At 36.9% G+C, this 20,300-nt stretch overlaps 2 protein-coding genes, 1 long non-coding RNA gene and 2 other non-coding genes across 5 annotated transcripts; 2 read left to right on the top strand and 3 right to left on the bottom strand.

The window, feature by feature from the left end:
• Positions 1-385: 385 nt before the first annotated feature.
• Positions 386-1,845, bottom strand: LOC118483721. The gene is made up of 3 exons (XR_004871196.1): positions 1,417-1,845; positions 1,102-1,263; positions 386-996 (listed from the first exon to the last, which is right to left on the bottom strand). It is a non-coding gene; the product is annotated as an uncharacterized LOC118483721 (long non-coding RNA).
• A 4,703-nt stretch (positions 1,846-6,548) lies between these two features.
• LOC110890226 (GDSL esterase/lipase At5g55050) lies at positions 6,549-8,361 on the top strand. Its single transcript, XM_022137822.2, has 5 exons — positions 6,549-6,928; positions 7,076-7,203; positions 7,373-7,609; positions 7,676-7,925; positions 8,010-8,361. Exons 1-5 carry the CDS (start codon positions 6,673-6,675, stop codon positions 8,228-8,230), a joined length of 1,092 nt encoding a protein of 363 aa, XP_021993514.1. The 5' UTR covers positions 6,549-6,672; the 3' UTR covers positions 8,231-8,361.
• On the bottom strand, positions 7,253-7,325 carry TRNAF-GAA. The gene has a single exon. It is a non-coding gene; the product is annotated as a tRNA-Phe (tRNA).
• A 1,819-nt stretch (positions 8,362-10,180) lies between the features above and the next one.
• On the bottom strand, positions 10,181-10,253 carry TRNAF-GAA. The gene has a single exon. It is a non-coding gene; the product is annotated as a tRNA-Phe (tRNA).
• A 175-nt stretch (positions 10,254-10,428) lies between these two features.
• On the top strand, positions 10,429-14,794 carry LOC110890225 (rab3 GTPase-activating protein catalytic subunit). Its single transcript, XM_022137820.2, has 13 exons — positions 10,429-10,616; positions 11,493-11,650; positions 11,813-11,904; positions 12,158-12,351; positions 12,613-12,794; positions 12,908-13,252; positions 13,350-13,414; positions 13,506-13,554; positions 13,662-13,809; positions 13,899-13,983; positions 14,073-14,142; positions 14,253-14,393; positions 14,463-14,794. Exons 2-13 carry the CDS (start codon positions 11,573-11,575, stop codon positions 14,661-14,663), a joined length of 1,650 nt encoding a protein of 549 aa, XP_021993512.1. The 5' UTR covers positions 10,429-10,616; positions 11,493-11,572; the 3' UTR covers positions 14,664-14,794.
• The last annotated feature ends 5,506 nt before the right edge of the window (positions 14,795-20,300 follow it).

Raw genomic sequence — 20,300 nt, 5'->3', positions numbered from 1 at the left:
TCTAACCGGGTTTGGGTTTGGGATTACCTAAACCCGTCCCAAACCCGACCCATTGCCATCCCTGAATGTCAATGTAAAAAAAAATCAAATAGTCAACTACTGGAAAATATACAAAGTGAAAAGACAAGTCAAATTACTTTTGCTGTTGATTGTTGACCGAGTCATGGTTAAGAAAATCATCCCAAATCAGTTGCTTGCCTGTTAAACCATCTCCATATTGCAATGCAAAGACTTGCATAATGTGTTGGCACTTTTCATGGAAATGATTATTCTTATAAAAGGAAACTTTCGTGCAGTTTCACTGTAAAGTGTAGAAAGGATTGTTTTTCTCTGTTAACCACAAGTTGGTAATGTGAGTGTGATTATTATGTTGGTATAGATTTTGAATCGTGACATCGATGATGATTGATGACGGAATAGAACAATGGCGAATTCAAAATATTTTGTGAAAATCGTAAACAAAAGGAGGTTCTTTTGGACTTCCGACTAAAGAACAGAACAATGGCGAATTCAAAATATTTTGTGAAAATCGTAAACAAAAGGAGGTTCTTTTGGATTTTAGACTAAAGCACAGAACAATGGCGAATTCAAAAAATTTTGCGACAGTCGTAAACAAGTCATTTAAATAGCAGAATGCAGAAACCTCATTTTTTAAGTGGGTTTGTGATAAAAATTATACAGGTTAAATGAAGAGGTTAGTTCAAAAAGAAATACTTTTGTTTACATTAATGTTCTTAATGTGAGTGGGTTCAGGTCCACCGCAGACCAAGTTCTGATCTAGGACTATATCAGTCACGAACCATCATGTTCCGATGAGGTCTATATGCTGTTGTTGTGTATCTTCGGGTTCAGTCTACTCCGAGTTTGGCTTGTTGCTCAGCCCTAGCTTCAACTCTCAAAAAAAAATGTAATAAAGATTTGGATAAAGAAATTTCACCTGAAAGAAATCTCTGCTAGCGAGTTCCCATATCATGATGTCACCGATGCTTGTTCCAACTGCAATTCGTAAAAAAGACGGAAATTAGTGACAAAATACACAATTAATGGAAAATTGCTTTTTAGAGTAAAAGAGAGCCAATCAAGAAGCAAGATTTGTTGTACAGGATGAAAATCCATGCTCTTGACCGTTGAACCTTGATTAAGCGTCATCACCACGGTTTTTGGGAAGTCATCAGATGAGTATGAACTCTGACCATGGTGACTTTAACTTTGACTTTGACCAGTGTTAGCAACAGGTAAGACATGTATAGGCAAATGATTGACCTGCTAACAACACAAAACGTCATCAGACCAAAATTAGATTAAATATTAAAAAGTCAAATTACTTGACTATTTACACTCGTAAAGAAAGTGAACATATGTGAAAGTTTAATATAAAAAAGATTGAACATACTGAACATATGCACTTCAACATACCTTTTCAAACAATCCCCTCCTCTTTAAGTGCAGCCAAAGTCTAGAAACAATTAAGAACAACCAGATATTAAGATCTCTTAACAATTTTAGTTTGTAAATGAAGTTTTACTAAAACTTGATTAAGAAATTCTTCTAATAATACCTAGATTTATAAAGATGCGATTAATTGAACGCATATGGATCGAACGATGACATCGAACGCCATCGGACGGTAGATTTAGGGTTTGTACAGAAATACCTGGAGTTATGGTGTGCAGGCGAAACATATGAACAAAACGACGGCGTTCGGGAATAGGAAACATCGAGTAATCGAGCGGAACATACCATCTCCACCGATCAGTTGTAAAAATTTTGTGTTTCTGTTATTACTTAACTTATTATATTATCATTGTCTATGTTACAGACAGTAAAGAGAACATGGAATCGTGAGGGTGGAGCAATTTATGCAACATACCGGATCTCTATTGGAAAGAAGGTTGGTTGATGCCACCTGGAAGCCAAACCATTTTCACCCTTGATTTTCTTCTTCGCTTGCTTCCTTGATTTAAGAAATTTGAGAAGAATGCTCTGATAAATGTTGTGCCAAAGAGACAGGAGAGGAAAATAAATAGTGTGCGTCAAAGGAGACAATAATCAATTGAAATAATCAATTGTATTAATTTTTTGTCCGACCTTTGGCTTCCTCCGACTTCAATTGCATTTAGTTGCTGTGGTGTGAATGACGATCAGTTGAGGGAGAGAGGGGCAGGATGGGAAGAAAAAGTGTTAAAATTGGGGATTTGTTTTTGTCTTTTCGGCTGCCATCTTAAAATTTTGTTGGAAATTACATTTATGGACATGGGAAATGCTTATATATAGTATATAGATAAAAAAATCTACTCACAAATTACTATTGAATTAATTTATGCATGTTCCGTTGTGGTTACTTATTTGTATCACAATTATTTTCTTTTTTCACACCATTAGTAATTTAATTTTCTTCCGGTAACTTTTACTTTCTTCATTAGAGTACTAGAATTACCACCCGCCGTAATGCGGCGGGGATTCATTAGTTATATATCATGTTATATGAAAGGCAAATATTTCTCATATGACCATGAGCCTATGTGTAAAACCGATAAAAAAATAATTAATCGCACGTTGCGACAGACCTATTAAACAGGAAAAATAGACGCGCTGCAGCGGACATGTCAAACGGGAAAAAAATAGATGAAAAAACGTTGAACCACACGCGCACGTTGCGACGTGTTAAATCGGAAATTTAGAACGACACGTTAAACGGAGAACTTATGAAAGATGAAAAGTATATAAGAGACTAAAGTTGAAAGTAAAAAAAGCGTTGAGATTAAATTGCGAAAGATGAAAAGCTTTGGGTTGAAAGTAAAAAAAATTAAAGGGGTTAAATTGCAAAAGATGAAAACTTTTGAATTAGAAGTGAAAAATCAAATTAATCAAAGGGGTTAAAATACCAAAGATTGAAACTTTAGACTTAAATTGCCAAAGATTGAAACTTTAGAGTTAAAAAAGAAATCAATTTCAGATTATGAAAACAAAAGAGATAAATAGATTTAGTTAAATTGATTTTTAATATTAATATTATTTATTTAATAAAAGAGATAAATAAGAAAATAAAGATGAAAAATTAACAGAGAATGACACGTGTCCAAAAAGGATTTTTGTTTATTAGTATAGAAAGATTATTAAATATACAATATAACTTTTATATTTTTATCTTCTTGTATTCTTTTAGAGTATTAATTAAAATACAATATACCGCTTATGATTTAATTTATTTAACTGTTATCATTATTATTATTATTATTATTATTATTATTATTATTATTATTATTATTATTATTATTATTATTATTATTATTATTATGTTTATGTTTTGGTCTGAATTTAGCGATTTAACATGACACAATGAACGTGCGTGGTTCAACGTTTTTACGTATATTTTTGTTTCGTTTAACGATTCCCACGCAACGCGCAGATAATAAAAGCTATTTTATTTTTTATTTTTTTAGTTTTTACAAAATGAGTTAACATGAGGTACTAGTAATTATTTAGTTTTTATAAAAATGAGTTAAATAAGGAACTAATTATACAAGTGGTCTATGTAATTTGTAAAAAATGTCATTTTTCTTTAGTCATCAACCTTTTTAATGGGTTGAGGGTAAAATATTCTTGAATTAATACGTTTTTTGAGGAAAAAATTATCAACATCGAGTGATGCAATAACAACACATCGATTGACTTTCAAGAGTTGGGTTCTTGTACGATAATAAAAATTGCAAGAATGGTGATACGTGCCCCACTCTTGGCCCACATTCAAGATTCCATTCATGCATGCATACCCACGTTGTTCTCTGCATTTCCTACTTTCTAATATCTTAAGTCATTACCAATACCATGTAATGGGGTATTGGCACTAGTTATTTAAGTGCATTTGGTATTCCTTTAGGGGATACAGTGGGGCGGCAAACTGATTCAGCAAAGGGGTTTGTTGTACGGGAACACCGCCGCCAACCATGTTTGCCGCGCAGTGAAGGTGGAGGTGCGACAACCTGTTACCGATCGGGGAGAGGGAGGGTAGGAGAGAGGGGGTGTGTGGGGTGGGGTCCATGCCATCTTTAACCAATCACACTTTTTTCCTTTTTTTAAATAGTTTACCAATTCACAAAGGCGGACCCAGGAATTTTTCCATGGGGGTGCGAAGCATTTTTAAAAATTTTAGGCCCTAGGTATATAAGTAAAAAAATCGGTTCGTATCGGGTCGGTTCGTGTCGGGTCATGTAAAACAAAAGAAATTGCGCCATAACGTCCCTACTCATGGTTCCTATCACAAACAAATTGATGCATAAGTTTATCGCTCCATAAAATAATGTTTCAATTTTAATTTTCAACCCTAGAAATCGTGTGTAATCACCGTAAAAATCATCTAAAAACATAATCACCCTAAAAATCATCTAAACAACCATAAACAACGTCAAAACACATGAAATTTCAAACCTATTTAAGAATTTTGTTACCGTTTAGTGTCGGACGGCGGTGGTTCGCGGCTGCTGATGACATGCTGTTGTGGTTGCTGTTGTGGTCGATGATCGCTGGTAGGAGACGACCCAAGAGAGGGAGGGCGGGATGAATTCTAAGGGACTATTGGGCTTATTTTAATTATTATAGTTTGAACTTAGGTTGAGTTTGGTTAATGGGCTAGTAATTAGTGGGCTAATTATGTTTAATGAAATAGTGGGTTAAGGTATTGGGTATTTGGGTTAAGTTGGGTAGTATAAGTTTATATAATTTAGGTAGTTTTTTTAATTAGAGCTTGCTAAAAAAATTTAAAATATAAATCGAAAACATTTTTTACCTAAGGTGTGTGGACGAAAAATTCCAAGGGGTGCGGATGAAAAAATTCAAGGGGTGCGGACGAAAAAATCTAAGGGGTGCAGACGAGATTTTCAACGGAAAATAGCACTAAATTTCTTTTTTCCCGGAGGTGCGCCCGCCCACCTTGGGCTATATGTATGTCCACCCCTGCCAATTCATGAAGTGTCTAACCATTGCCAACACTTTTGAGCATAGTTTACCGCTTTGACTTGACACACTCTCATTGGTTGATTTTGAAGTTTACCACCTTCAAGTGTCTAACCACTCCCTACCCCTTATGTTTATTTTTATTTTCTTTGTTCGCCTATATAGATGTAAGGTTATCACATTTCCGTATTTAAAGTTGGAGTCAAGTGTCATTTTCGTCCTTGTGATTTTGTGGAAAATAACACTTCAGTCAAAAAAAAAAAATTGTGCTAGTTCCGTCCTCAACATTTTTGAAATGTGTCACTTCAGTCCAAAAAGATGACGCCTTATGTCAGTTCCGTCCTCAACGTTTTTAATGGCGCGTTATCTTTTTGGGCTAAAGTGGCACGTTTCAAAAATGTTGAGGACGTAACTGGCGCAAATTCTTTATGGGACGGAAGTGACATTTTCCACCAAACCACAGGAATGAAAATGGCAGTTAACTCTTAAAGTTGATTTGCGTTAGATGCGATCCATATGTATGTCAGTATATGTATGCGGTTAGTGTATAAAGCATTTTTCGCGTGCGAAGCATACAAAGAAACTTGTGTCGTCCATTGAACTACAAATGAATCCTACAAATAACAACAATAACCGTACCAATAAATCCGACGAATAACAAAAATAGAAAAATTAAGAACACTTAAAAAAGTATTAAGCAGTTTTGGAGGAAATTTGGAGAATCAACTTCTCAACCATACAAAACCTAATATGGTAATTCCAAATTTCATTGAAAGTGAATTTAACAATTCCATTACTTTTGTAATTACACAAAAATGATTCTATCAAAAGGTTTGTAGCAAGGAGTGTAGTGAACCTGTTTTTCCCTGTGTAGTAACATTAACATAGATTTATAAGTAGGTTTAGTGGATACGTGAGTTAGAGGTATTTGACAACTTCCAAATAGGTAAGTGCTGAACGAGTATAAGAGGTCTAAACCATGAAATGCTGAACCATTAAGAGCCAGTATGATGATTAACCGTTTAGATGTAAATGTTTGACCCATTCAGATAAGAGGTTTTAACCATTCAGACTCATTATAACACTTAACCATTCAGACATCTGTTCGCGAAACAAATAGTCTAAACCATTAAATAAACTATTAAGTACTGAACTAATAAAAGATCTAAACTATTAAGAGCCCATTAAGAGCTGAATCAAACAACCTCCTTGTCGGTTGTAAAATCACTCTAGGATCTCGATTTATCATGCTGGAAGGAAGAAGAATAATAATTTTATTCAAATCGTCTCGACTTTAGAAATCACTCTAAAGATAAGCCGCCATTTATGCATTTAGTACATTCAGTTACAATATAATATTAAAAAGATTTTGCCAAATTAAGTAAACGGTTGACACCCTTGCTTAGCCCATACCACAGAAAGAAAAAGGAGAGGATTCAATCACACTCAACGTGGGATCACGTCAATCTCCCCATTATCCAACCCAGTGGCTCCAGCGACTCAGAAAATACTTGTTGGGGATGCGGACGAGGTGTTCAACCATATTTTCAAGGGGTGTGGTCGGATTTTTTTCCTAAAATATACACTAATTTTTTTTTCAATGGGTGCGGCCACCCACCTTGGCCAAAGGGTGGGTCCGCCCCAGAGTGGCTCCCTATTACCTATTGGTTCCTTTATAAATCCCACTTTTGCCCTCACTTTCTAATAACCACACACACCATGGCCATTACTGACTGTGGCGGCACTAGGGCGACATTATTGATGTGCGTTTTCGCATTTATCATTAGTGTCTGTAAAGCTCATGCTGCTGCACCCGCGGTTTACGTGTTGGGTGACTCGTTGGTAGACGTTGGAAACAATAACTACCTGCCGCTTTCAATCGCCAAGGCTAATTTCCCTCACAATGGCGTCGATTTTCCCAACCACAAACCCACCGGAAGATTCTCTAATGGGGAGAATGCTGCTGACTTTCTTGGTATTTGGCATCTATTCTGTCATTTTCTTTTAATTTCTTTTAGAATGGAGGGCAAACACAACTCTTTTGTCCACGACCCTCACCACTTGGAGAGGAACAACTTTTTTCATATAATTATGTACACTGTATTGTTACCGTGTTTGGCAGCGAAAAAGATTGGTTTACCAACATCGCCAGCGTATTTATCGTTAATTGGCGCGACACCACCCATCACCGGAGTCAGCTTTGCATCCGGAGGCGCTGGTATACTTAATGAAACCGGTGGATTTCTCTTTGTAAGAAACAAACCCAGCAAACTAAAATTATAAAAATGAAATGAAAATATGCGGTGAACGTGGATCGAACACGTGACCTTCAGATCTTCAGTCTGACGCTCTCCCAACTGAGCTATCCCCGCAATTTTGTTAAGGGAAAGTAATTATTTTTTTTATATTGTGAGTGCAGAAACAAGCAATTTCTTTAGCACAACAAGTGGACTACTTTACTGTGGTCCATGACAAACTGGTCCATCAACTGGGACCATCTGGTGCACAGGCTCACCTATCAAAATCCTTACTCCTAATCGTTTTTGGAAGCAACGATTGGTTTGCATATTTTCGTGTCGGTTCTATTGTCGCTAAACAATACACCCCACAACAATATGTTGATCGTATGGTGTCCACCTTCAAAGTGTTACTCAAGGTACAACTTTTGGTAACTAGCAAGTTATTCTAGAAATTTTAACCCGTTTGAATGACTTAAATGCAGACGTTGTATGGATTAGGTGCGCGAAAATTAGTGGTGACTGGAGTTGGGGCGATTGGTTGTTGCCCGATTCAAAGAAAGGAAAACCGAACCGGTGAATGCAAAGTTGAAATAAATTATTGGTCGACTAAGTATAATGATGGTCTAAAGATGATGTTACAAGGATTGAAGTCGGAATCACCGGGCATGAATTATGCTTACTTTGATACTTACGGTGCTATGATCAACCTCTTCCAAAACCATGAGACTTATGGTATTGTTTGTATGGATTTCATTAAACAATAATAGATAAAAGTAATAACTAAAACTTATGTGTAATATGTATGTTTTATTTTAGGGTATACGGAGATAAAGGAAGCTTGTTGTGGGGTTGGAAACCTAAATGCTGATGCACCATGCACCCCACTAGCAATCTATTGTCCAAACAGAAAAAACCATATTTTTTGGGATCTTTACCATCCGACAGAATCAGTTGCTAGCTTATTCTCGGACCTCATATATAGTGGATCGCAACAGTTCATGGTTCCCATAAATGTGGAGCAGCTTCTTGCAGTTTAAATCTAGACCAGAGTGTTGGAGAAAGCAAATGATTAGAAATCATATTAATGCTTCTTTATTTTATTTTTAAATTTACCATGAATTGTTGGTGAGAAGTTCGAATATACCAAATAGTTATGTTACCTTTTTAACTACAATGATATTTTAATGTCACAGTTTAGGATAACGGAAATTTGGTATAAATTAGAAAAGTTCAATTCGTAAGTGACAGGTTGAGGTTGATTCTAACAAAACCTGTTTAGCTAGATGTGTTCGTGGGTATCGCTCGAATCTGTTTAAAATAAATTCAAACTCGCCAATATTATGTTAAGTGTTGGAACAAAGTAGGGGTGTGTATGGGTCGGTTTGGGTCGGTCGGTTTTGACCAAAAACCATAACCGCGATGTCGGTTATTGAATAACCGTAACCATAACCGATCGGTTATGGTGGTTATGGTTATTCGGTTTTGATGGTTATAACGGGTCGGTTATGGGTGGTTAACCGTGTATTTAGCTTAGCTAAAAATAACTTAATTTTTTTTAACATGGAATAAATTGTTATTGCATATTTGTATATATTAGTATATTACATAGTATTAAAAAAATACATATAGAGTTAAGTTCCTGTAAAAATAAAGTTATCGTACGAAACGTACGAAGTGAAAGAAAGTCAAAAAAGTGGCGGTGACATTTTGGTAATTATCAGCAACTTCAAAATTACTCTAGTAGAGTAATTTTGAACTTCTGTAGGGTAATTTTGTAAAAGTTCAAGTAGAGTAATTTTGGTCGTGTAGGGTAATTATCAAAATTGTAGGGTAATTATCAAAATTACACTAAACACCCCCCCACCCCCCAAAAACCTAAAAAAACCTAAACCATTGTAAAAGTTCAAGTAGAGTAATTTTGGTCGTGTAGGGTAATTATCAAAATTACACTAACCCCCCCCCCCCTCAAAAAAAACCTAAAAAAACCTAACCCCCCCCCCACACCCCCAAAACCTAAAAAAAACCTAACCCCCCCCCCCCCAAACCCAAACTAAAAGCTAAAAACTAAACCATAAAGCTAAACCCCATAACTAAATGCTAACAAAATTACTCTACAAGACATTTTCCAAAATTACCCTACAGAAGTCAAAATTACTCTACTAGAGTAATTTGATAATTACCCTACATTTCTCAAAATTACTCTACAAATGCTCAAAATTACCCTATTGATGCTCAAAATTACCCTACAGATGCTCAAAATTACCCTACTAGAGTAATTTTGAAGTTTTTGATAATTACCAGATTGCCACCGCCACTTTTTGCTTTTCCCCAGTACAGTACTTTTGAAATTGCTGATAATTACCATATTGCCACCGCCACTTTTTGACTTTTCTTTCAATTCGTACAGTTCGTACGTTTATTTTATTTTTATTTGATCCTTTACCAATACATATAATCTATAATATTAATACCAATTATTCAAATAAAGTGATATGATACATTCCATAAATTCAAATAAACATTAAACCAAAACTACAAAATGATATGAAAAACCAATAAGTACTAAAAATCTTCGGTCAAAAACATCAAATATAAAAAATATGGTGAAAATTCTTAAATCCTACAAAAATTTATTTACATGTCGGTTCAGTTCGGTTATGTTGGGTATGGAAAAAATGATAACCATAACCGACCCGCTACATTCGGTTTTCAAAAAAACCATTAACCGACCCACCGGTTTTTTATTTGGTTCGGTTTTTTCGATTCGGTTTTGTCGGTTAATTCGGTTATGGTTCGGCTAATTCGGTTTTTTGCACACCCCTAGAACAAAGATAATTTAAAACATCAATGGTTCGGTTTTTTCGATTCGGTTTTGTCGGTTAATTCGGTTATGGTTCGGCTAATTCGGTTTTTTGCACACCCCTAGAACAAAGATAATTTAAAACATCAAAAGTCAGAATAATGTAAAGAAATAAACTCAAAAATTATGCGGTGAACGTGGATCGAACACGTGACCTTCAGATCTTCAGTCTGACGCTCTCCCAACTGAGCTATCCCCGCGTTGTATTAACATTTGCTCTTTAAAATGTTTATTCAATAAAAAGTTTGGACGAACCGAACCAGATTTCCCTCCAAAAGGGGCGCATAATCATCGACACAAATCGTTTACGCACCACCCAGAAAATCACGGATGTTAAAAATCAGATTCTCTCAACCGATAATATAGCTATCTATCTATCTATCTTCCACTCATTTTCATAACCAATCTATATTTAGAACTTGTTTTACTAAATTTTAAATCCATTTATATACATATGTATCTATCTCAACTGAAAACCTTCATTGCCTGATTCCGAATACAATTCCCGGACGGATTCGCCGATTTCCGGGAAGAGTGCTCCTCCGATTCTACGAGCAAAGGAGGTAAACCCATTTCTTCATGTTGTTAGCGCTAATTTTGATTCAACGTATAAGATCATTATGTTCAGAAACTCTTGGTTTTAAAAAGCGAGAGGCGCATAAAAGCGACGACGTCTAAAACCGAGGCGCGAAGCGTAAAAGCGCCGGCCTTTTCGTACCCGAGGCTTAAGCTAATTATATATGTATTTTATATATCCCATACATTTTTAATATTCCCTACCCAAAATATAGCTATAAATAAGGTTTTTGTATGATTTTAGCTGCATGTACAAGCCGAAAAACCTAAGGTACAACAGTTAGATGCATAAAAACGCCTCGGGTACGAGAGGCGTGCGCCTCAGGCCAAAAAAGCCCAGAAAAATCTCCCACTTCTTATAATTACTTTAGGTGCTAAGCGAAAAAGCCTCAGGGTGCGCGTCTTGCGTACTTTTTACAACCAAGCAGAAACGAAGGAATTAAGATGAATTTTGATGTTTATGTTTTTTTTAAGTTTAAACAAGTAATATGCCATCATTATGATAAGTTTTTATTCCCTCTTTTTTTTGAGGTTTATAATTTATCAACTATATAAAGAGGAGAGAAAGGTAGTTTTATAAAATTTTAAGAGTTTAATTAATACAATCCTGTAAAAATATATTGTTGACTTTTAAACCTACCCCACATTTTTTAGACACATATTTGTTTTCATACGCGAATTTGAGCAGTGCTATAGTTTTTTTTTCTAATTTAAAAAAATTTAACATGTTACGTGATTATCAGTGTTTGTGTGCCCCACAGTATTGGGCAGGCACCCCTCTAGTTATCTGATAAACAGTTCCATTAGTCAATTTACACGTTGGAATGTTCAACCTGTGATTCTGAGTGTTACAAATTGGGCAGGAAAGGTTAAGATTAGAAGATTTGGAGAAAAAGGAGTCCAAGAAGCTAACAAAAGTGACACAAAATAATAATATATAACAATGGCATTTCCAATTTTTGATGGACATGTTATTGGCCTTATATCCTATAACCTATCAATCAGGACTCCTAATTCTAAGGTAATTCTTTACAACCTGTTATTGGCATTATATCATATAACTGAGTCCTTAAGGCTACTAATTTCTGTTTATTTATTTGTTTTATTTCACATTATACAACTCAAGGTGAGGAACCACTAGGTAGTTTTTTCATTATTTGATTAACAGTTTCATATATTGCAGGAAAAGAACGGCGGCTCAACAGCTGCGGATGATGTGAACAGTGACATCATACCATCAGCATCCATGCTAAAGCAATTAGCAATAGGTGTTGAGTAAGTTAACTTGGCCGTTTAATTTCCTTTTTCTGTGCTGCTTTGTGAATGTTGTACATGTTATGATGAGTACAAATGTGTGCAAGACACACCTCTATTCTTTCCATTTTCAAGTCCTTTGCAAAATTAATAACGTGCGCAACATATATTAAAAGTATTTCGGTCTTGAATTAATAATGAGACCAGATTTGAAGGTTCATAAACTTGTTAAAAAATTGCTTAAATTCTGCTATGTTGTTATTAACAAATTCAGGACTACAAAAATTGTAAAGTCAATGAAGGATTTGATGATATTAGCAAGAGATTATTCACCAGTGAAAGAGAGAGCTGGTTTGAGCTTATATGCCATGAAGTCTTTTGTAGTTGGGGAGAAAGAAGATAAGTTTGCCGCTGAGTTCGGTCGTGATGAAAAAGTAATGTCTTTTATCCATTTGCTCATGGATCCAGGTAACTTATCTAGCTGTTAACTTAACGGTTGTCTTAATTGCATAGAAGTTAAACCCGTGTTTGGTCTATAAACTCCCTCAAAACATAAGACAGCTTAGTAACATGCTTCTCAACACCATGTCATTTGATGTCATAACGTGTACGCATTTTCTTAAATAGATAATCAGAAACTGTTGAGTTCTTGGAGGTTAAACTTTTTTTTATGCAAGTAACGGTTGATAATATTTCACTTCCATTGTAATCCTTGCAAGATATTCGCAGAAGGACATCTTTCGAGAAGGAAAACTAGATCTTGTATGGATAAAGCTCCAAAAGTTACTAAATTTTCCAAAGAAGTTCATGGTGCTCCTCCAGAAAGCTTTGTTCCGGAGCTTGCTGAAGCCATGGGAAGCATAAAAACTTTGAAGAAAATGGCGTTGTTTTGGAGTAGGGTTGTTATGGAAGTAAGTTACTCTTGTTTATCTTGTACTTAAGAACTAAGCATATAACTAACAAAATTATGTTAATGTGCCTTTACATAACTAGAATATGTTTCTTGTTCCTTTTTTACAAGCAGTTGAGAAGGCTATGGTGTGAAGGAAAACATATTCCCGGCATCCCAACAGACGAAATTCCAAATTTAAATTCCTGTCTGTTACATCAGCAGTTGCAGGTTATCAATTGCTGTATTTCTAGAAAACAACGCCGCGCTATTGCCACTGCATCACTAGATTCTGTTCTGAAACAAGCCAATAATATTGCTGAATTGTCACATCCTCCTGCGGATCTTCTTCCGGAAAGCCCTCATGTGTATGCTCGAATTAGCTCCGGGAAATTTGTGCTTCGGTTAGGAGCTGACAAACAACTTGAAAACACAACATTATTGGATACTGGTGAACCTGTATACACCCCGGTTATGCAGGTTAGAATATTATATAATATTTATGATTTATGTAGTTTGTTGTTGTCATATCACTTGTTCTTTTTTTGTTAAGTTATTTTCATTTTTCGGTTTCTAGGAATGGCCGCTTCTCACAGAAGATATCATCAAAGAAACGGAGGAATTTGTATTACGTACAGGGAGGTTGAATTTTTTTTGAATCTTAGGAAACATTTTTTTTAATACATGAATAATGATTTTTTTTATAAAATTTGAATTTTTTTTATGTGGTCAGTGTTGGTGCAGGGTGTTCTCAGCTTCTTTCCGATATGCAGGCTTTCAAGGTGGATTTTTGAGCGAAAAAAGGGTTCATTTGAATGACGTATTAATTTTCTTTTTCTATTTTTTACCTGCTAGATAACTGTTTGTTGTTTCGGTTGTAATTTTTTAGGCAGCAAATCCAGGGAGCATATTAGAAGATTTCGTAAGATGGCATTCACCCCCTGATTGGACAGAAACAAATGACGAAAGTAAACAAGCTACCGGTGGTGATATTTCGCCTTCTAGAGGACACCTGAGTACACGTATGCAGAAAGAAGGTACACAACCACACCGTCTTTAACTAGACACGTTTTGCTATGATTTCCGCAAATAATGCGGATTGTCTGATGTCGGTTTCATGATTTAGGTAATTTATGGCGAGAACTATGGCAAACCGCAAAACCAATACCTGCTATTAGACAGGCTCCGTTATACTATGAGGATTTATCTGTGTAAGTTGCATAAGATAACTCCTTTCTTCTTGATTATAAAATGATTTGATAATAAAAAAAGTAACAAAAAAACCTATGGTTCTTTGTAGTGAAGGGATTCTGAATGGATTGGAGAATATCTCACCTTCTAGTTTGTTTGAGCAGTTGTTTGTTTCGCTTGTAAGCACTGACAATATATCATAAACAAATCTATTCATATGTAAAAGTTTTACAAAAAATAAATTTTGAATTATCTAAAGTTTGATGACATATAATGAAAAATATTTCAGCTCAGTTCAGGATGCGCAATTGCCGAGGCTAGAGTCTCGAGTAATGAATTTCTGTACAAGGTGTTCAAGGAGTGCAAAGACTATATTGTCCTTATTTGTCAAAGCAAAAATTGGGTCGAGAAAGCCAACGATATATGCCAGGTATCTTATATAATTCAATAAGATTATAAAAATATTTCTTTTAAATATTATACTAATCGATGTTTGCAGGTGTATGAGACGATGGCCGTGATGGCATTGGACCCTGAAAGGGTCATAAAGATCATGAACGCACAGCCTGATCAGACGCATACAAAAGAGGATCCAAATAAGCTCCGGAAAACACCATCAAAGAACCAAAAAGACAACCCAACAGCCGCACAGTCCTCAACAATGTTTTCAAAGAAGCCAGCGAAACCAATCTCCTGCTGAGAACTAAGTCGGTTCTACTGAAAACAAACGTATATACCCCATAATGGAGCTACCTGGCTAGACACCATGTATATAAATATTACTATCTTATTATGATTTAACTATGAAGTATCTGAAAGTTGACAATGCAAGATATGTGTTGTTTTCAAGTTTTTTACACTTTCTGATGTGCGAGTGAAAGTGATAAGTTGAAACTTTTCGATGGTAAAAAGCCCGACTCTTTGTGTAGTTGAAAGTGAACAGTAGTAATGTAGCATAGGTCACCCAATACCAAGGAAGTAATTTATATGACCAAGGTCTTTGATGGCAAACTCTTTGCGTAATTGACCGATAAAGGTAGTCATGACTTTGTCTTGATTTCCTGTCTGAATCAAATCATCACATAGACAAGAAGATACATAATACATGAGTCATACTTAAAGATAAAGAGCGATGTGTCAGCCCGACTGCAAGAGAATCCATTATATATTATATATTATAATTTTGTAACATGATTTGGCAATATGGGGTTGTACCAATAGCTTAATTGGTGTTCCCAGCAGTTGATGTAGTACCTTTAGGTACAATGTTTCTACCTTTTCTTATTACACGCGTCCCGTGCTCCTCTTTTCATAAAATACCACGCATCATCTTCTCTCTAATCCCATACGCACACCCCCTAATCCCCCCAAATCCACCCAGACGCCAGTTCCCCTCACAATCATCTTCTCCGACACGGAAACGCTGGCGGAGTCGAACTGTCGGGCTGTCGTCGATGTTATTTTTTGCAGTGTGACGGTCTGCGATATCGATGGTCAAAAAGTCTATTCTGGACAGGTAGCATCAGTGCCGGAGTTACGAATGGACCCGTCGATTCACCGTTGATGCAATAGTTGAAGACCAAGGTTTGATTGTTTATACCATTATGAATTGCGTATCTAGGTTTGACTATTATTAATTATTTGACCTAATTGCAGATTAAGTATCAACTGAATGGCAGATTAGTATGATGATGGGCTTAGGATGAAAGATGGCAGCAACAGTGGGTGAAAACCTTAAAGCAATGGAAAACGTATTACGGTCTGTTGCTTTTGCATATTTAGGTTTAGGGTTGTGATTCATTGGGCTTTAAATAAACATGGGTTTCGAGTGCTTTATTGAAACACTTATGGGTATATTAAAATCGGGAATTTGTTTTTGTTCTATTCTTGAATAATGTATATGCATAAAAGCTCTCTTCAAAATTTTATATAAACCTAAAAGAAAAATTGCGGATTTTCAGTGTAGAAAATAGAGTTTGGTACAGAAACCCTAACCTTATAGAATAGGCGGACTCTTTGTTTAGATTTGAAGTTGTTTATAACCATTTCTTTTATAAAAAGTCTGGGATTTGGAGCCGATTTCTTACCCAGAGAGTCTGGGTTGCTAGATACAATACATACATTAGATGAAAACTTTAGTCATGTTCGATGGGAACTGGTAAATTCAAAATACACAAATGACCCATGGTCATGACTGATTTGACCCGTTTCCCTTAGCTAACCTGCATTCCACTCTTCACACGACCCGCCCTGGTGCTTATGGTATGTGTTTTGGTCAAAAATCAAGCCAAGATAATGCAACCAAATCTTTAGATGTGAGGTGTGATGCTTGAATCAATGAACAATATTAAGGATCACTCAGAAATGTAACGAACAAGTGACACAATGATTTATACGAGGAAAAAGTCCGTGATCAAGAGTTGATCTCCGGCATAAAAAACCTCGGGTGATGGAAACTACCGATCACCAACTTAGATTAAACAAAATGTGTGTTACAACTTCGGATGATAGCGAGCTAGTTACAAGGATCACTAGAGTGAAATGTGTAAAAGAAAGTGTGTAATCGCCGAGTAGAGTGTTGTAAGCTGATGAGAGCAGTATGAGTGTGTGTTTGTAGCAAAAAATAGCCAAGTGTTCTAATCTAGCTCGCTATCCCCTTTTTAAATTTAGCAAATATCTAAGATAACTAACTATCCGCAATTCATGCCCTCTCCCCACGATCTCCATAACGTTCACAATGGTCAAGCACTTGCGGAATAAAAGAGAATATGCTCCAGGAATATCGCCATGACCAAGTCCAAGCACTCCTGCAAAACAATTCCATATTCAAAGCAGACAATCGTTAGTGTAAGGATCACTAAGATGATCCTGGATCCTGATCCTTCAATATTCTCTGAGGATCCTAAACTCAAACATAATTAAGGATCCTTAAACCCAACAGCAATTGAGGATCACTGATCATTGGAAAATCTTCCCCTAACAATTGCCCCCAAAATATAAGGAGTAAAAATGTAAATAAACGAGTTATATTTTCTCGTTCTTATCCGCAACAAACCAACGGATAACTAGCCGTTTGTTAGGGCTGGATTTTTATTATAGGTGATCCTTACACATGATCCTAACCAGTGATCCTTATTTCTTTGGCAGACAGTGATCCTCGGCAGGACTCCAGGATCAGGATCATGGGACATTATGGTGATCCTCATACTAACGACCACTTCCGCTTAATACAATATTGTTTTGCAGGACCATCTAGCAGGATATGCTCTAGACATCATGATCCAGGGACGCGTCTTCACAAATATGGCAAGAGCTTAATTGAAGAAGGACGTTGCACAGGATATGGAAACATGGCTTGATTCATGGGCAACAATTTAGGCTAGATTGTCTTTATTTCTAAAGGGGTAATGAGCTGATAATTAGTCCTTTTACCTAAAATAAGTCACCTATACACGTATAAGTACCACCCTTCTTCATTCGGAAGAACACACACGACATACGACACAACTCTCAAACACTTAGACACTCAGTGATCCTTGTACTCAGCTCATTACTATCCGAAGTTGTAATTATATTTTTGATATATTGAAGTTGGTGATCGGTAGTTGCCATCACCCGAGGTTTTTTATGCCGGAGATCATTCGTTGATCAAGGGCTTTTTCCTCGTATAAATCATTGTGTCTTTGCATCTTTATCACAGAAGTGATCCTTTACTTTCATAATTAACCAAGCATCATACCCCGTTTTCATAAAGTTTGGTTACATTATCCTTGTGTGATTTTTGACCAAAACAGTTTGGCGCCCACCGTGGGGCAATTGGTGCTTCATTCATAAGAAAATCTTTTGTTCGAAATCATTTCAAAGAGTTACATGGCTTCATCATTGAAGAACACGTCCACGGCGATGTCTGCGGTCACCTCATCACAGATCACCTTGCCTCCTCCACCGGCAGGATCTCAGAAAAATACTGAGAAGAGATCAACTCCCACTTTCTCTAAACCTCTATCTTCTTCTGCTATGAATTCTTCTATTCCCAGTACTAGTGATGTATTTGCTTTAATTTTGCAGATGAAGGATCGTATGCAGCGGCAAGATGAAACTAACGAAAGGATCCTCAGGGAAATTGGAGATCTCAAAAGACAAAAGAAAGCGGCAGAGGATCATTCTCCACTGATGCCCAAATCCTTGAGCTTTGATACTCCAATGATCACTTCCCAGCCATCAGGGATCCCGGACATGCAAATCATAGGGGAGTCAAGAGGATCACATCTCAACTCGGCGGCAATGACTCAGACATCAAACTCACACTTTCAGCCTGTAGGATCCTATCCTCGATACATGGGATCCTTCATGAATCCGGGAGCCTATCCGGGGGCACAGCAGTTTCGAGGATCCTACTTTGTTCCAGGATCATTCCAAGGCCAAGGATCCTCCTTTGTTCCAGGATCATCCCAGGTTCACGGATCCTCCTTTGTTCCAGGATCATTCCAGACACCAGGATCCTTACAAATGCCAGGATCCCTAAAAAGTCTGCAAACAGGAAGTGTAGATGTCTTCATTCCAATGCAGACCATTGCTTCCACTGGTCCCTCCGTTGTTCCAGAATCCCAGCAATATGGATTCCCTAACTTGAACCCAATGGGAGGTAACACTTTAAATAATTATCCTACTACTAACCTTGGATTCATGCAGGATACAGGTACCAATCATGTTATGGCCAGGGAATTACAGAAACTAAAGGACATGATCTCAAGTGTTCCGGGGGTAGTCAAGCCTATCCCAGAGATTGCGGATGGAAGCCACAAGGTATCCCGTTTTGCACCACCAATTTGTGATGCAGAGGTACCCAAAAGGTTCCATATCCCTACCATGAAGCTGTATGATGGCACAACGGATCCAGAGGAGCATATAGCACAATACAGGGAAAGGATGGAAATCAATCCTATCCCAGAAAAGTTGAAGGAAGCATGCCTATGTAAAGGATTTGGATCCACTCTAACTGGATCAGCTCTTAAGTGGCTGCTAAGTCTTCCCCCCTACTCTATTACTTCATTTGCTAATTTAGTTAATTTATTCAATAACCAATTCTCTTGTAGTAGAAAATTTGAAAAATTAACCAGTGATTTGTACAGGATAACTCAAAATAATAACGAATCATTAAGGGATTATATAACTAAATTTAGTAAAGAATCCTTGGACATTCCCAACTTGGATATGGCTACGGCTGTTGAAGCCTTCAAAATGGGACTGCTTAAGGATTCATTATTCTATGATGATCTTGTTATGACACCGTGCAGGAATTTAGATGAAGTAAGAACTCGAGCACTCAGGTTTATCCGGCTAGAGGATGACAAGAGGATCCAGGAGAGACAAGTGGGATCCTCAAAACCGGAGAAGCAAGGATCCTCCTTCAAGAGCAATAAATTCAAATCCTACCATAGGAATGAGAACAAGAATGTGCATGCTGTTGACCAAGAAGAGGATGATGAAGATTATCCTCCAATCTCAGAATATTGTTTCTCCGTTGATAATCATGAACTAATCCTTGCAATGCAGAATCTAGGTGAAAAAGCTAGATGGCCCAGGAAGAATGATAAACCATCTGGGACTAAAGATAAGTCCAAATGGTGTGCATACCATGAGGATTTCGGGCATCTAACTGAAGATTGCATAGCCTTAAGAAAAGAAATCGGATACCTGCTAAGCAAGGGGCATCTAAAAGAATTGTTGGGGAGAAAAAAGCAAAGGACCCAGGATCCTGAAAGGATCCCCGAAAAAGCTCCAGCACCTCCGGCAGACGCACAAGTGATCAACTTTATATCCGGAGGATCAGACATCTGTGGTACATCCTTTTCAGCGGCCAAAAGACATGCAAAAGAATCAAAAATGGATAATGGAGAAAGGCCTATTAGAACCTCAAGTGTCTCAGAAGGAAAGATGATAACATTTGATGAGGATGATCGCATTAACATTCAGGATCCTCACCATGATAGTTTAGTTATCACTCTCTTTATCTCTAACCATTTTGTCCGCAGGATCCTTATCGACGGAGGGAGCTCAGTGAACATTATCCAGCTTGATGTCCTGAAGAAGATGGGAATCCCAGAATCAGACATCACACCAAGATCCTCCGTGCTTGTAGGATTCAGTGGGGAAACGAAGAAAACTCTGGGGGACATCAAACTCCCAATCTACGTGGAAGGATTACATAATTACCAAAAATTTTGTGTTATTGACTGTTTATCTTGTTGCAACGTTATCCTTGGCAGGCCTTGGATACATGATATGAAAGCAGTCCCATCTACCTACCATCAATGTGTGAAGCTCCCTAGCCCAT

This window comes from Helianthus annuus, chromosome 11 (assembly GCF_002127325.2).
Source record: "Helianthus annuus cultivar XRQ/B chromosome 11, HanXRQr2.0-SUNRISE, whole genome shotgun sequence".
Taxonomy (NCBI): Eukaryota; Viridiplantae; Streptophyta; class Magnoliopsida; order Asterales; family Asteraceae; genus Helianthus; species Helianthus annuus.
Note: the sequence above shows the minus strand (reverse complement) of the source record. Positions and strands in the feature narration are given on the sequence as shown.